Raw genomic sequence first — 18,393 nt, 5'->3', positions numbered from 1 at the left:
AATGTGAAGAGAATATGTTTAGACTTATAAAATATATGATTTCACCTTGCAGATAACCATACAGGAGTCATGTCAGGTCCTTAAATGTATTTGTTTTAAGTTGGAACGTAGGTGGATTAGGTTTTTATTTTTGTTTTTAAATACATTAGTGATCTGAAAAATTTTAAAGTGTTTTAATAACATTTAAATACATGACTTATAATCAATCTATTTGTTGCAAACACTTGCTACTGTATTTACTGTATTGTAAATTTTCCATTGGGATAAATCTATCTATCTATCTATCTATCTATCTATCTATCTATCTATCTATCTATCTATCTATCTATCTATCTATCTATCTATCTATCTATCTATCTATCTATCTATCATGCTGGGTCTTGTCAATACAAAAAAAGTCTTTATATATTAAAATTATTGTTAAGCAATGAAACTTTACAAAAACAAGCTAGCACTGACTGTGTTGTATGTGCATATTAGCAGGCTTCCATGACATTAATTATAAACTAGATGCAGTCAAACTATACAAGTAGAAAAGCTCTTGGATCCATGCAGTGATAGGAAGCCTGGTGCACATAAATTACAATAAATGCACATCCCAAAGTGTTTAACTTCTCTAATATAATAACACATTTCCATTGGGTACATATATAATGAATGTATTTATTTTTAAATGTTTTCAAATAATATAATTTTTTATTGACTATGGTATTACATGGTTTTATCAATAAGGTTTATTAATACATTTTTGATCTATTTAAGGTTAGAGTTAATGTCAATTTCAGTTACACCATCATTTCCTCACTGAACACATTTCCCTTGTCCCTAATGAAGTCCCTAATGAAAACACTGCATTTTCTGGTTCCTGATAACGTGACAAGCTAAGTTCTCTGTACTGATGTTTTCCATCCTTAAAAAGATAAAGAATTGTAACTGTTTAAAATGCTAAAACTGGAAACTGCTTCTATATACCAGTATCTTAATATGCATTTAACAATTTGCTTACATAAAACCTCACCACATCAATGATTATATGGTTTATTTTGTTAAATATCAACAATGTTTTAAAAACCATTTAGATTTAGTGATGAGAGGAAGATTACACTTTAGAACCATGAAGATAGATTTGGACATTTATTAATATGAACAGTATGCTATAACGACTTGGGGCTCCAAACCTATAGAGTTTGTATTCAAGTTTTAATCAGTGGAAAGTTGATAACCTCAACCTGGTTCCTCTCAAGGTTTCTTCCTCACACCATCTCAGAGAGTTTTTCCCTGTCACTGTCACCACTGGTTTGCTCATTAGGGGTAAATGTATAGGAACTAATTAATGATAAATTTAACTGAATTTGTCTTGGTGCATCCACCATATATGTTTACTGTGAATGGGCTGTTACTATAGAAACAATAACATGTCACTATGAATGCATTAGTATAAACCAACAATTTACTGTGCAGACAGAACATAAATTAATCAACACCCACTGAAAAAAAAAAAAAAAAAATTTCTACAATAAAAAAAATCAGCAAATGTTAAACATATCTTAGCTGATCGAATATATGTTTACTGAGATCATTATAGTTTTTTTTGTTTTTTTTCTTGCCAAACCATATCTTTAAATCGAAATAATGTGTTATTAATGAAGGGTTCATTTAATGTTTATGGCTTTATTAAAGGTTTGCATTTGATTTCCCATAGGAAATAATAGAAATTTAGTTCCTATTTAGACTTTTTGACTCACATCTACTAAATACGCAACCCTGGTCACTTGTTTTTCTCAATCCGATCCAATCTACCTTGAATTCCTTTGTTACCTTGAGAAGTTACCACACTGGCTGGCAATATTTGACGTCAGCTATGCTCTCACACTGCCTCTCCTATCCCAGAGGAATCTGCACAATTGAGTCTGTGTCTCACTCTTCATTGCCTGCATCTCTCTCTTCTGCAATGTTTTTCTCTCCTCAGCCCGTCCCTCTCACTGCCATGTGCTTCTGTATATGTCTTTCTTTCCGGTTCTTTTTTTTTTTTCTCCCTACCATCAGTTGTGGTACTTCCCATATTGTTGAAACTCATAACCTTCCCCTTCTTCTGATGTTCACTCCAAATTTCCCTTGTGTGTGTGTGTGTGTGTGTGTGTGTGTGTGTGTGTGTGTGTGTGTGTGTGTGTGTGTGTGTGTGTGTGTGTGTGTGTGTATGTGTGTGAGCGCTGTAGTCATAAAGAAAGCATATCCTCTGTACACTTGGTGTGTGGGCAAGTGGTTAGAGTGCACAGTGTGTGATATTTATATGTGCTTTGCTTTAAGTCATGCAGAACCATGCTGCGAACATATTCACACCTAAAGAATTTCTTTCAGTAAAATCAATAATTAATCTTCAGGATTCTTGATTCTGTTGGAAAACAAAATACATTTTTGAATAATGGACCATGCTAATGTTCAGCCATGTCTATTAAATGTATTCAACAGGTATTACAAACACACAGTCTAACTAAACTGCTGAAAGAACCCAAAAATAAGCTTTGGTACATTGAAAAGTTTTTAGTTATGTACATATTTCCTGCCTGCTGATGTTCTGTTTAATTTGTATGATCTGTAAAGCAATATTCGAAGTCTAGAATGTACCACATGCTTTCTCTAGTGTTGCAAACCCACTGCTGCCGGACTGATACAGATGCTTCACTCTAAAACGTGTTACATGAACACATGTAGTGTTAGTCCAGGCTGTAATGTAGCTATATACGTCTATACACACTTTCTTTGTGGACACACACGCATACACGCTGTTGCTTGTTCTTTATTTTTAACCCAGTCCAGTGACTGAGACATGGGCTCACAGATGACGCAGATACAAACGCAACACTGACACCAAGAGATAGAAGAAAGAATAGAGGGAGGAGAGTGCGAGCTAGAGTGGGAGAGAGAAGAGGGAGAAAGTGCAGGAAAAAACATAACTTGGAGTCAGTTATGTTTTTTGATGTTGGACAAGTTATGGCAAAGAAACAGATAAAGAAAAGAAGGAAAGTGTATACAGGTGTGAATGAAGTGACTTTGGTGCTTCTCGGTGTACAAGCCTGAGTGACAAAACCAGAGAAAAAGCAATCACTAGCACCCTGTTCCTGAAAACTGGCAGCCAGCACGTGTGTGCAAAGACTAGTCATCTCTCTCTCTCTCTCTCTCTCTCTCTCTCTCTCTCTCTCTCTCTCTCTCTCTCTCTCTCTCTCTCTCTCTCTCTCTCTCTTTTCACTCCCTTTCTGATGCTCTCCCTCTCTCTCCTCCCTGTTCACTCCCACTAGTTTGTTGAGGGGAGGTAAATAGGTTACATCACACACCAGTAAAAGATGTTTTGTAGCGTTCCAGAAAAAGAAGTGCATCAACCCCAGCTTATTTGCAACGTGACTATGACGCAAAGAGAGCTCTATAAGACATGCTCTGTTAGTTTGTGTGTGAGACAGAGAAAGAGAAGGAGAGCAATTGTGTGAAAGATTTAAAAGGCATATTGCAATGGGATTTGCTATAAAAGTCTTAGAGAACTGTGGATGCACACACAATCAGAAATAAAGATATGGGAAATTAGTTTGTATCTCATACAGAATTGGAATTTTGTATCCAATTTTGCATCTGGTGTTTCTGCAATTATGTTTCTCTCATGTGTAAGACACCATAAAAGCAACTGTAGCTACCTTTAAATCCCAGTTTAGTGCTTTTTTTTTTGTTGTGCTTTCGGTTTGCTTTCCGTGTTTGCTTCACTGCTGCTTTGAAGTTGTGTGCTTCAGGAAATCAATGTGAGGTAATTGAATAATAAATGATGAGAAGAGTTTGAGGTGTTACTTGTGCCCATATTTGTGCAAAAAATCCGCCTCAGCTCTTCACTCCATCTAGAGGTAGAAGTACGTTAGGGCAAGAACATTCAATTACTTCATATTGATTTCCTGCCGAGCCTACATATAACATTCTCTCTTTCATCTATCTACCAATTCCTCTGAAATCAAACCTATTTTCACCTTGTTAATACTCAGAGCCTACAAATCGAGAAAATATAAGCCAAAAGAGACTGATCACACACTCAAGCTTCTACGCCATGCCTGCCTACTGATATTTCCCTACAAGCACAGCTGGAGTGTGTGTGTCTGAAACACAGCAGCCTCTAACAAGGTAATGGGAATCTGACTTCAAACTGGACTCTGACGTCAAACGTGACATCAAACCAGAGATATAGATGCGCATGTGTGTGTCTGTCTGAGTGACTGCATGTGTGTGCCTAGAAGCAGTGACCTGGTGTGGGAAGGATGACAGTAAGATGGTATACTGAGATGAGATAAGTTTCGACTGAGAGACTGAGACGCTTGAAGCTGTTGTGTAATGCACACACATGTTTGTCTCACATCCTTGTAAGGACCTTCTGTTAAAATGCAGGGAATTAATGCTACACTTAAATCCATCATCATTACCTTACTTAGCAAAAGGACACCTGATATTCCTTTTCTTTTAGAGCTCTCTACCAATATATAAAAATATGCCAAGCCACAGAAACACACACACACACACACACACGCACACGCACACGCACACACACGCACACGCACACACACACACACACACATGCACACACACACAAGCACACACACACACACACACACACACACACAAACACGATAAAAGCATTTGCATTATATGAGTCATGAATATGAGTGTATCTGTGTGATGTCTCTTGATGAACGATTATTCATGGATATTTCATTGTAATATATACAGTATATTCATCAGTCAATACGACCTCCAACTTCTACTATCTGAAGGCTTCAAATGTCAGAAGTCTACCATAACAATAAAATCCACAAACAAAGTAGTGACTTATAAAATAACATGATGTCAGTCCAACAGCTCCACATGATTTGTATGAAACAAGCAGCTCCATTCGCATGCAGCAAGGGTATTATAGGTGTATTAACTAAATTGTGTATGTTCTGGAAATCCTGTTCACCATGTGTAAATGTATTCTTTGTAATTTATTGTTTAAAAATATTGTTAATTGAAAGTAAGCCAATTTCACACTTTGACCAACGGTACATAACACTAGAATGGTTTTCAATACTTTGCAATGAACCTTAGCAACAATCTAAATTCCACCTATTTTGCAATATGTAACACAAGATTGCTTACCTGATATAAAAACAACCTATTTGTAATTTGTGTAATGATCCCATATTTATTTTTGTTTGCTCGTTTGTGTTAAAAATGTGTAAATGCATAATTGAGATCTGGTGATCATAGACCACAAAAGTATTTTCCAAAAAGTCTGAAAAAATACTTTTTACTTGGCACACAGTGCATTTCATTATTGGGTAGATTTGTTTAAAACGTACACTGACCAGGCATAACTTGTTGCCACCGATCAGGCATAACATTATGACTACCTCCTAATATTTAATTGGTCCCTATTTTGCTGCGAAAAACCGTCCTGACCCATTTAACAACATTATCTTCTTCAGCAATTTGAGCCTTCATTCTCCACATGCATCAATTACCCTGTTGCCGGTTCACCACTTTCCTTCCTTAGACCACTTTGATAAATACTGACCACTGCAGACTGGGAACAGTTTTAGAGATATTTCAACCCAGTCGTCTAGCCATCAATTTGTTCCTTTTCAAACTCGCTCAAATCCTTACATTTTGCCCATTTTTCCTACTTCTAACACATCAACTTTGAGGACAAAATGTTCACTTGCTGTCTCATATATCCCACCCACTAATGTCATAATGTTATGTCATAATGGTATGCCTGATCACTGTCTGATATACATACTAAGAACCTAAGGCTACATTAAAACAATGCTACTTTGTGCAACTGTGATCTTAAACACAATCACCATTTACATGTAGGCTATGGAACAATAGAGTTTACGTTCTGATGGTGTTGTCTTAAAAAAGAACCCTAGTGGCCATTTTACATCGTCCCAACAAACAACAGAACAAGCATGAAGGCAAGTAGTATCAGGACATGCAGGTATCCCATATAGCTCATTCTAAGGTCCTAAAGTGGTCTCATTATTATCAGATATATAAAATAAACAAATAAAGTAATCAATAGAGTAAATAGACCCATTCACTAAATAAATCCATAGCATGCTTAGCTAAAGCTATATGTCATGATACATAGAACAACAAACCACACTGCATGGCTGCTAGTGCTCTCTTGTAGATATAATAAATATAATATGAGCAAAAGTATAACCACCCACCCACAAAATAAAAAAACTGTCTTCTCATGGCAACAGGTCAACAGTAGCCGAGATCCACGGAGAACCCATATATACACGGCAGAACTGGTTTGTAGTATGAATGTTGATTAGCCAGCTAGTATCGATAACCTAATGACAAAAATAAGTGTGTATATTGTATTTCTACACCATGATGAAATTATAAAATGCTAATAGGAAAAAATAATAATAAATTAGACATATTTTACATGTAATTAGAAACCGTGTGCTCATGTTTATGGACAAAGCTTTTGGTGAAATGCTCTCCTGTTCTGTCCATATTTGGACTGACATTCGAAATAATGATCGCAGGTTTGGGCATTCAGTTGTGGATTTAAACATTAAAAACTTTCTTTCGGCTTCTCCCGTTAGGGGTCGCCACAGCGGATCCCCCGCACGTTTGATTTGGCACATGTTTTTACCCTTCCTAACGCAACCCTCCCCAATTTATCCAGGCTTGGGACCGGCACTGAGAGTGGCTGGGGATGGTTCCCTGACCCGGGTCGCAGCGGTGAGAGCGCTGTATCTTAACCACTAGACCACCAGGGGACTTTTGTGGATTTAAACATTAAAAAAGTGCAAATGGGTAGCCAGACATGGAGCTAGCTGGAGGAAAAATGTCACATTCATTAGCACAGGAGCATATTAAACTGGGCAGGTTGCCACCATGTTTCTTCATGTATCTTATACATGTTTTCTCTTAAAGGTCATTGTGGTTTATTTGAATTTCTTGTGTGTTTGTTGGGAAATAGAAACATTACGGTGCGAAAAAAATAACAATCATAGACCAACTCAGTATAGAATTATTTTGCTCACAAACTATTTAGCCTCTGATTTAAATGTGTACAGTAAAATATAGGTTATTTAGTGAAGATTTCTGAACATTCCATCCATTTAAATTAACTTTTACTAAAATCATTGGATTCCAGATGACAGTATTTGAAGGCATACAACTATGCTTCATGGACTCCTTGGCATTCCTAAGACCCCACTTTGAGAATCATGGCTGTAATGAGCTTTCAGAAATGTCTATCAAGATGTAGCTCTCTATGAGTCATCCTGTGTATAAATGCATGTGCATGAACACCATTGCTTGGTTCTCTCCCTTAAACATTTTTTCTTGACACATAGCATAGGTCGTCCATCAGGAAAGTACTACCGGATGCTGAGGACCAACAGAGAGTGACTCAATAAGAGTTTCTACCTTCAGGCAATCCAGCTACTGAGGACACTTGAGAAAACCTACATATTCCAAGGTCAAATAAACACACACACACACACACACACACACACACACACACACACACACACACACACACACACACACACACACATACCCCTTAGCACTATTTGGACACCGTATAAGTTATAGTATATATAATATACTACATAGGAAAGATTTTTAAACATATCCTTGACTTATTATATTTTAGTATATGTTTATGAATTTGTATTTTTTTTTTCTATTTTATTTGGTGTTCCACTGTTGAATAACTAAAAAACATTTCACTAATCATCATGTATGTAATTCGATCTGAGAAATAAAAAACCCTTAAACCATGGATGTCCACCATATGACTTAGTTAAGCTAACTCCTTGATTTTGTTTCAATGTGGATGTTTCTGTAATCACATTGTATACACTGAGGTGTGATTACCCATGTCCCCTGTTGGCCACCACATTTCCAAATGGATACAAAAGGCCTTCATGGAAATCGCGAAAGCCCTGATTGTTAGGATACCCAGGAATACATTAAATTTTTTGGCAATCCTTGATTAAAGTCTAGTGGTGGGAGATAGGGCTAAAAATACTGAATACCTAAAATGTTACTGTTATGCTACAGGGTGTGGTTTACAAGGTTGGAAGTAGAAAATTACTGCATGTGACATTTTTATATTCATAAACTCTGGATTTCATCATTGGAGCACAAGTTTTGACACCTTCTCCAAATCAATTCATTGTTCAATATAGAACTAATAAAATGATCTTGTCACAGATTTTTCAGTGAATGTAAACAATTTAAATGTGTGCAGTACTTGAGAATTTCACGAACTAGAATAATCATATAATTTTAATGGCGCGGGAACAGGGGCTCGGGTTAAAAGGCATATCGTGGTATCATCAGAGGAAGTGGGTTAACGGAAAAAAGTTTAATGTTTTAAATTTCCTCACAGGCAGCAGAGAACAAAAAATTTACAAACTGCACTTCTAAGATTAAGATCTATACTAATGTAGATACACTGATAATGGTTAAAGGCAGTTTGCTAATCTAACAACAAATTTATACATAATTGTATTTACCAATTTTATATCAGAAAAAAACAGCTCATAGAAATGTATTAGAATAGCAGAAGCTATGAATAACACAGAGCACACTTGTGTCACGTTTCCTTTTTATTTAGGATGAGAGGTTTTTATATGATCCTGGATCCCAACACACTTGTCACCCTACTCATGCCCATCCATGTCAGTCATCTCCCCCAATCCCATCCTCTTTTGGAGAAAAAGGTGATGTGGTTTTCCACAAATGATAGAATTGATTTGAGGATGAGAAAAAGGGACGATGAGGGAGAGAGAACAGGAGAGAGAGGAGGAGAAAAGAGTAAATGGGAGATAGGAGAGAAAAACGTGTGCCATCCTATGCAAACACGCTAACACTATCTTTGGTCAGTAACCATGATTTGTATTGTTACCTACACTCATAATCCATTGTTCTCTTCCACTTTCCTTTATATGGATGGCATAATCCGTCTCTGCTTCTTGTCCTTTGCTCCTCCCCCTCTCCCCTCAGCTCCACACCCTCTCTTTCTCTCCCCACCTCTCCCTCTCTTTCCCATCCTCTCAAACCCTCACTTGCTGGCCACGGTGTAGCTGCCTTCCGGGTGCCACTGCATGTCACGCACACGCCTCATAGACTGCATCTGGGGGCAGCGAGCACCATACTCATTAAAGTGTCTGTAGTCACCCTTCTCCAACAGGTATTGGCTGCCACGGTAGCCTGGGTACTGGTAGCCCACCCAGCTGAGGGAAGAAAGCAGAGGAGAGGAAATTCGATGAGAGGCAGGTAGGAAGGAATAGGAGATCTGTGGGTGTAAGGAAGTGTGCCGGCGGGTGCAAAGGTAGAACACGTAGGAGAGATGGTAATGAATAGAGACTGTGCAGTGGTTTTTAACAAAGGTTCAGACAAGAGTGACCCCTTTTTGAGCTAGGTTTTTCTCATGCTATGCATTTTCACAAATTGATTTTAAAGCTCATGAAAATGGAAAGCACTTGGAAGCATTCTGATATCCTAATTTTAAACTTGGCTTCTGGTAACACACACGTAAGCAAGTTGCCCAGTACTTACGTGCCACAGCTGACCATGATGCTGCCAACTCGGTCAGTGAAACCGTAGGAGTACAGGCTGGGCACGTCGTCATTGATTATCTCCATCTTTCGCCCCTTATAGTCGCCAATCTCATATAGACAAATCTTGTGCTTCTCTGGGTCCTGTGGCAAACAAAATTTATTTTCAGTTTCTAAGCTTTTTTTAAAATTATTATTAGATTTGTCCTGACATCAGAACTACCCTAAATCTTCACACGCTGCCCTATCAAATCAACCTATTTCCTTATATGGTTGTAACTTCCTAACCTTGAAACTTCAAAGAAATATACAAATTCCAATAAGCAAGTTTGATATATTCGGAACTTGAATACATTTTTGTTTGGATGCTGACTCAAAATCTTTTCACCTTCATGACCTTTTATATGAATTGTTACAGTTTGAACTAACATTCTTGTTAACGCTACTTCATAAATGGTTCTGTCTCTTATTACATTTGTTGTTTACTTAGATGCACTGCTATAAAGAGTTTATAATAATAAACTATTGTTGGCCGAAGGAGGAGAAGGAGAGGAGGAAGACGTCTACAGAGACGGCAGGAAAAGGAGCAGTGTAGGAGAGTAGAGGTTCGGGTTGGTACTTTAAATGTTGGTACTATGACGGGTAAAGGGAGAGAGATAGCTGATATGATGGAGAGGAGAAAGGTAGATGTGTTGTGTGTTCAGGAGACCAAGTGGAAAGGGAGTAAGGCCAGGAACATTGGAGGTGGGTTTAAACTGTTTTATCATGGTGTGGATGGGAAGAGAAATGGTGTAGGGGTGATTCTGAAGGAAGAGTACAGTAAGAGTGTAGTGGAGGTGAAGAGAGTTTCTGATAGGGTGATGATCGTGAAGGTGGAAGTTGAAGGGATGATGATAAATGTCATCAGTGCCTATGCTCCACAAGTTGGCTGTGAGATGGAGGAGAAGGAAAGATTCTGGAGTGAATTAGATGAAGTGGTAGATGGTGTACCTAGGAAAGAACGATTGGTGATTGGGGCAGACTTTAATGGGCATGTAGGTGAAGGGAACAGAGGTGATGAGGAGGTGATGGGTAGGTATGGTTTTAAGGAGAGGAATGTGGAAGGGCAGATGGTGGTAGATTTTGCTAAAAGGATGGATATGGCAGTGGTGAACACGTATTTTAAGAAGAAGGAGGATCATAGGGTGACGTATAAGAGTGGAGGAAGGTGCACACAGGTGGATTATCTTCTGTGTAGGAGATGCAACCTGAAGGAGATTGGAGACTGTAAGGTGTTGGCGGGGGACAGTGTAGCTAGACAGCATCGAATGGTGGTCTGTAGGATGGTTTTGGAGGCGAAGAAGAAGAGGAGGAAAGTAAGGTTTGAAAGAAGAATAAGATGGTGGAAACTGAAGGAGGAAGAGTGTAGTGTGAGGTTTAGGGAAGAGGTCAGACAGGGGCTTGGTGGTGGTGAAGAGGTGCCGGATGATTGGGCAACTACTGCAGGAGTGATGAGGGAGGCAGCTAGAAAAGTACTTGGTGTGACATCTGGAAATAGAAAGCAAGACAAGGAGACGTGGTGGTGGAATGAGGAAGTGCAGGAGAGCATTAGGGGAAAGAGATTGGCAAAACAGAAGTGGGATCGACAGAGTGATGAGAAAAGTAGGCAGGAGTACAAGGAGATGTGGCAGCAGGTAAAAAGGGATGTGGCGAAAGCCAAGGAAAAGGCATATGAGGAACTGTATAAGAGGTTGGACACTAAGGAAGGAGAAAAGGATTTATACCGATTGGCCAAGCAGAGGGACCGAGCTGGGAAGGATGTACTGCAAGTTAGAGCAATAAAGGATGGAGAGGGAAATGTGTTGACTAGTGAGGAGAGTGTGTTGAGAAGATGGAGGGAGTATTTTGAGCAGCTGATGAATGAGGAAAATCAGAGAGAGAGAAGGTTGGAGGATGTGGAGTTGGTGAAGCAGGATGTAGATAGGATTAGTAAGGAGGAAGTGAGAGCAGCGATTAAGAGGATGAAGAATGGAAAGTCGGTTGGACCAGATGACATACCGGTAGAAGCGTGGAGATGTTTAGGAGAGATGGCAGTGGAGTTTTTAACCAGATTGTTTAACAGGATTCTGGAAGGGGAGAGGATGCCTGAGGAATGGAGAAGGAGTGTGCTGGTACCGATCTTTAAGCATAAGGGAGATGTGCAAACCTGCAGTAACTACAGGGGAATTAAGTTGATCAGTCACACCATGAAGTTATGGGAAAGAGTAGTGGAAGCCAGGCTGAGAGAAGAGGTGACCATCTGTGAGCAACAGTATGGTTTCATGCCGAGGAAGAGCACCACAGATGCCTTATTTGCTTTGAGGATGTTGATGGAGAAGTATAGAGAAGGACAGAAGGAGCTGCATTGTGTATTTGTGGATTTAGAGAAAGCGTACGACAGGGTGCCGAGAGAGGAGTTGTGGTATTGTATGAGGAAGTCAGGTGTGTCAGAGAAGTATTTGAGGGTGGTGCAGGACATGTATGAGGACAGTGTGACGGCAGTAAAGTGTGCAGTAGGTACGACAGACTGGTTCAGGGTGAAGGTTGGACTACATCAAGGATCGGCCCTGAGCCCTTTCCTGTTTGCAGTGGTGATGGACAGGTTGACGGACAAGGTCAGACAGGAGTCTCCCTGGACTATGATGTTTGCAGATGATATTGTGATTTGTGGTGAGAGTAGAGAGCAGGTTGAGAAGAGCCTGGAGAGGTGGAGATATGCGCTGGAGAGAAGGGGAATGAAAGTCAGTAGGAGTAAGACAGAGTACATGTGTGTGAATGAGAGGGAGGGCAGTGGAGTGATGCGGTTGCAGGGTGAAGAGGTGAAGAAGGTGGAGGAGTTCAGGTACCTGGGGTCAACAGTGCAAAGTAATGGAGAGTGTGTTAGGGAAGTAAAGAAAAGAGTGCAGGCAGGGTGGAGTGGGTGGAGAAGAGTGACAGGAGTGATTTGTGATAGAAGAGTATCTGCAAGAATGAAAGGGAAAGTTTATAGGACTGTGGTGAGACCTGCGATGTTGTATGGATTAGAGACAGTGGCATTGAGTAAAAGACAGGAGGTGGAGCTGGAGGTAGCAGAGCTGAAGATGTTGAGGTTTTCGTTGGGAGTGACGAGGATGGACAAGATTAGAAATGAGTTTATTAGAGGGACAGCACATGTAGGATGTTGTGGTGACAAGGTGAGGGAGGCGAGATTGAGATGGTTTGGACATGTGCAGAGAAGGGACATGAATTATATTGGTAGAAAAATGCTGAAGATGGAGCCACCAGGTAGGAGGAAAAGAGGAAGGCCAAGGAGGAGGTTCATGGATGTGGTGAGGGAAGTCATGCAGGTAGTTGGTGTAAAAGAGGCAGATATAGAGGACAGGGTGGTATGGAGACGGATGATCCGCTGTGGCGACCCCTAATGGGAGCAGCCGAAAGAAGAAGAAGAAGATAATAATAAACTATTATTATAATAATATATAAATGGTTTAATTTCTGATTGGATCTGACAGAGAAACACTCAATAGGATAAAACAATAGGAAACCATTGCTTCTCTGACATTTGCCTAAATGCAGTAATATTGCATTATTAATATCTGATACATACACTATATAAAAAACCCTTTATATTTTACTGATTTTTACAACTTAGAGCTTCCTCCACACACTGACCTCAGTCGGAATAGTTTGCCCGATATATTTGTTTTATTATTATTTGATTACCCTGTGCTGTTCTTCTCACCCTGTATTTTGACCTTTGCCTGATGCACTGAGTATGATAAAGAGAACAGCCCTAGTAAATACGCAAAGGTGACAGTTTTACCCGGAAGTGTCAGTATCACCCTGAGCTCTGGCCCTCACTTCTGCACTTGTTATTCTGTCTTTGTTGTATTGTTGACATAAATGAGGCGCCTTCAGCATAGAGAACAGCATCTAGTAGTGCATCATGTTTTAGAAAAGGCCTGGTAAAAAATATCTTGATGCAGTTAGTCAACAAGAGGAAAACAATAAGAAACTGTGATTAACATATACATTCACACTGATGATTCTGTGATCCAGTAATGAATGTGGTTTTCATGATGCACTCTTTCACTGATGTTGTCGCCTTTTTTTTCTAACTATGTGTGTTCAGGAATCCTTAAATAGCTGAAATACTGAAAATATGTGCCTTGTCTATACCTCTAAAATACCAACGTAAATTTAAATACATATTTGCAATGATGAACTTGGCGACTATAATTGAGATAATTTACATACTCATAGTGAAGAAACAAGTAGAATAAGCCACCATTTCGGGTCAATCTTGATCTACAATCCTTCATGTTGTAAAAATGTTTTGCTAATATTTTACTCATTATATTTACGTTCCTTCTTTTTTAGAAAGCCGCAAGCTGGAAGTGCCTTTAGTACTGTTGCTTTGGTCATGTGACCATCACTGCCCACATGAATATATCAAGTTCATATATATATGCTAGTAGTATGTCAAATGTCATATCAGTTTCAAGCACTGGGATTTAAATAACAAATGTGACCTTCGTATAATGATGAATGAATTCTATATCTTCAGAAGGAATGCCAGTTTTAGGGTTTATGGAGAGGAGAATGTGTACCATGCGGACAGGTCTGAAGGAAAGCAGATAGTCATTCCTCTGACAGTTGCTCCAGCAGTCCCAGCGAGGATACTCGCCTTTCTCCAAGATGTACATCTCACCACAGAAGTTCATCTGCTCAAAACCAACAAAACTATAGACAGAGCAAAGAGAGACAGAAAGAGAGGGAGAGAGAGGAAGAATGGGGGGGGAGTAAGTGTCAGGTGAGTAACCTGGCATGAGGATGTCACTATAACTGTTACTGTTATGACTGAAATAACGGCCTGTAACTGTTTATTACTCACGGTCCACATTCAACACGAAGGGAACGCACTTTGTCCATGCCCATCGCGCACACAGTCATACACTCATTACTGATTTCAATCATATGACCCTGGAAGTTTTCACGGTCAAACACGTACATCTACAAGATTCAGAAAGAGAGAAAGTAAGATGAGTAAGCAGAGAAACTTGTGCAAAGGCTTAGCAAGTAAAGCTACTAAAAAGTTAATAATAAAGTTCTGATAACTTTTATCATAAATAATAGCATTAAAAGATCTTAAATCATAGATATTAACATTTTTTATCACCTAGACTTTGCAAAAAGTATAATATGCATCATATGTTTCTAGAGCTTACAAAATTAAAGAGATAGCTTGTTGTTGATCTGCACAGAATATATGTTGAGTATAAAAATATATTTGCAATTAAGTTAAAAATAAAAAGTCAGCTTTTTTGGGACACCACTACAAAACCACCCCCTTAACAGACAGTGATGAGGATGGGGAGTGGAAAAAAAAGCCTGAAGATCACCGTTTTTTGATTTCTAAAAATGCCAGTTTTGCATCTATCAAGTTTTACAATCCATCTTTAAACATCACTTCAATAAGACTGACTGTTTTTAAAGATTCATTTGTTCATAAAGCCAGAAATACTAAGTATATAAAAAAGCATTGGGGAAAAAAAAAAGAATTGAACCAGGAAAGACATAATTTATCTATTCATCACCTGCATATATCTATGGCAACTGGAATTTTATTAAGTATCTTTTTAAGAGCGAATTGGTCATGCTTAGAACCATGCGATTGTTCTGTGTTTAATTGCAATTTAATTTAGTAACCCACACAAATAATGAAAAATAGAAGTTAAATAAGAAGTTAAGGACAATGACACAGACTCAAAGCACTTGAACTCATTTCTTAGATTTATTAGCATTATGTATCTAAAATAAGCCTGAAAATGTTTAGCTGTTTATAAAAAAAAAGTGGTAAGACATAGTTATAGTTTTATAGTTTTATATCTATAGATTTAGGTGCAGTATAGCAAGAAAAAGATTCAAATACATTTTCTGCATTGTAAGATGATTTAGTCAAAAAAAGCAAAAATTCTCCTGAGACTAGTAAAGCGTAAAGTGTGTATGTTTCACCTTGTAGGTGCCCATGCCAACATCTGACTTGGTGCCTGACTTGCCGTCAGGTTGAGCGGCAGGTTTGGGCTTCTCTTCACCAGAAGACATAATAACTGTGAATAAAAAAGAACGTTAAGAAAATTAGCAATGAAGCACATTTACTTATGAAAACGCATATTAGAAAGTAATTAAGATTGTATTTTATCATGAATTAATCATCTGATTAAATTAGCTGATATATTTTATAAATGTAAAAGTTCACAACATGTTATACCTGTAGGTGCTGGTAGTTTCAAGAGACATTCTTTAAAACTTCTGAAGGCACTTATATTAAATGTCCCAATAATATTAATATTACTTCTTAAATAAAAATGCTAATGTTCTACTGTTATTTTTCATTAGCGATATATGACAAATGGTATTTTAATTAGCTGAATGCTTTTGACTACTAATTATTAATATTTAAAACATGATATAGAATAAAGAACACATATTGTAGTATTAACCACTCATTCAGATTTTACATATTAAACGCTCACAGTAATAATTGTCACTTAATGCTATGTAAAATCTACTTGTTTAATGAGCATCATACAATGGTAATAAGTAAATAAAAGGATTCAATCCACAATAATGTCCTTATTATTCATATTTACACAACAAACCTAAAAGTAACTATAAAATTATATCAAACTATAAAAAAAAACATTCATTAAACCCTTAATATGTGTTCTTTATAGTAACGTTACCCAATTTTTTATATAATGAACTGCAAGATTGCAGACTTGTATTCGTTATAGTGCTCTAGTGTACCAGTCACATGATCACATGATCAAAGTTGCACAATAAGTCAAATTCTTCAAGCTCATAAAGCACAGTGGAAAATAATTGAGGATATAATTAAGCATTAAAGTATGAACAGTATTGTGGAATTTGCTGTTCCTACCAACCTCTAAAACCCCAGTGAATCACACCTCAATCTTCATTATATAACAAGCTTAATAATTTAGTTTTGTTGTCTTACTGAATAACTAAAATCATAGTTTTAGAACATAAAGGAACCCCAACACACTTTTCAGTATCTATAATACTGCTATATTTGATCTGAAATAGATAAAATATAAGAAGTGTTTCATAAGAAAAATAATTTTACCTGGCTAAAGATTGGCTAACTAGTTTGTTTATATTGCCTTGTTTATTGCCCATGACTCTAGTCATTCATAAATGTAATGAGGTTCGGGAAATGTTTTATCCTTCATTACTTCATTCCACTACAACTGTGCGTAAGATATTAGCAACTGTGATATGCACTCACAGCATGTTATTATGTTATTCGCCTCCTACTCTTCTAACACATGCTGCGTCAATACCAGAGTAAATGCTATGTCATCAGTCTTAAGTGTCAGGTCTTCACTGCATGTCCCAATTTTCAGCAAAATATCACTTCCACTTCTGATTCACATTCAGAGAAAATTATGTCATCTAAAACAATTTGCTCTTTGTTACTTTTGGTTATTAGGTTTCTCTATGGGCCCCCTACAGGTGAGCTCATTTTTAGCCAATTATTTTACTAATAGGTTTATTGCAGTAACCAAATCATTCTTAGCTACTAAATAATGACGTAATTCTTATTCTTAGTATTATGAGTATTTTGTGGGAGGATCAACCATGTCTCTCTGGCTTCTTACCTGAATGTAAGTGAGTAGTTAGCGTCTGTCTCACACAGCCAGTCAGTGTGTGTCGAAAACAAGTGCGTAGCTCTTTTATAAGCCAGCACCCAACGCAATGGGATTAGACCCAAACAAACAAACCTGCTGAGCTCACCACCCCACACACAGAATAGAAATTACCCCATCATCAAACAGACATGGACACAGAGAGACAGTGTGAGAGAGACAGAAAGAGACAGAAACGGGGATGAGATACTTTACCCCCAAAACTGCACAGAACCAGTGACTGGCATCTGCTCATCTTTATGCCTTATGTGTAAGTCATTATGTATTTAAAATTGGCAAACATAAAACCATGAAGATACCTCATTCATAAAAATTCTATATTAAAACATATGCATCCTGTAGGCAACACTGCAGTACATTTTTCCATTTTAGACAAGGGTGTTTCATCTACTATAATCCTCATATTCTTTCAAGAACTGCTTCCTTGCTCCTAAGGTTTGCTCATCAGGGATCCAACGCTACATCTAGATTTTAATAAAGCTGATTTGGTTTATTTGCTATAATAATTCAACTGGAATGGATTTATAAACATTGCAAAAAATATATAATCCTAGCTGTTGCTGTCATGCACTGTGGTCTGACACCTTTCTATTATAGCCAGCATTACATTTGTGCTACAGTGGCTTTTCTTTGAGATTTAACAAGACAAGATAAACTCTCACTCACATCACCCACATCATTGTTAGGTGGTTTAATGTATAAAATAAAATGAATCTGACAGTGAGAATCTGTCCCTCGTGGTACTTGCTAAACAGGCAGTGACTGTACATGCCTGCATTCATTGTGCTCCAAAAAGTCCAACTCGCTGACAGTGCACAGAAACAGACATACACACAGACACAACCCCCCCCCCCCCATGAAAAACACACACACACACACACACACACACACACACACACACACACACACAGACACACACAAACAATTGATTTAATACAGCCTTATTATATAATTGTACTACTTAAATAGTACAGTTTACTAATTAAAATATTAATATATTAATTGATATATACATTGATAATTGATATGAGAGAAAAAAATTAGTATCTACAATAAAG

The 18,393-nt window shown here is 37.9% G+C and overlaps 1 protein-coding gene and 1 long non-coding RNA gene across 2 annotated transcripts in view; one reads left to right on the top strand and one right to left on the bottom strand.

Annotated features, from left to right (window-relative positions):
* Positions 1 to 8,636: 8,636 nt before the first annotated feature.
* Positions 8,637 to 17,348, bottom strand: crybb1l2 (crystallin, beta B1, like 2). The gene is made up of 6 exons (XM_083538565.1): positions 17,288 to 17,348; positions 15,618 to 15,712; positions 14,497 to 14,615; positions 14,213 to 14,345; positions 9,607 to 9,749; positions 8,637 to 9,281 (listed from the first exon to the last, which is right to left on the bottom strand). Exons 2-6 carry the CDS (start codon positions 15,705 to 15,707, stop codon positions 9,110 to 9,112), a joined length of 657 nt encoding a protein of 218 aa, XP_083394691.1. The 5' UTR covers positions 15,708 to 15,712; positions 17,288 to 17,348; the 3' UTR covers positions 8,637 to 9,109.
* The window catches only part of LOC310724490, a 67,975-nt gene continuing 62,044 nt past the window's right edge, over positions 12,463 to 18,393 (top strand). Inside the window, exon 1 of the long non-coding RNA XR_014533076.1 lies at positions 12,463 to 12,829. This is a non-coding gene — a long non-coding RNA (uncharacterized lncRNA). The remainder of the gene's footprint in view (positions 12,830 to 18,393) is intronic.

Source organism: Silurus aristotelis (genome assembly GCF_946808225.1).
Source record: "Silurus aristotelis genome assembly, chromosome: 4".
Lineage (NCBI taxonomy): Eukaryota > Metazoa > Chordata > Actinopteri > Siluriformes > Siluridae > Silurus > Silurus aristotelis.
Note: the sequence above shows the minus strand (reverse complement) of the source record. Positions and strands in the feature narration are given on the sequence as shown.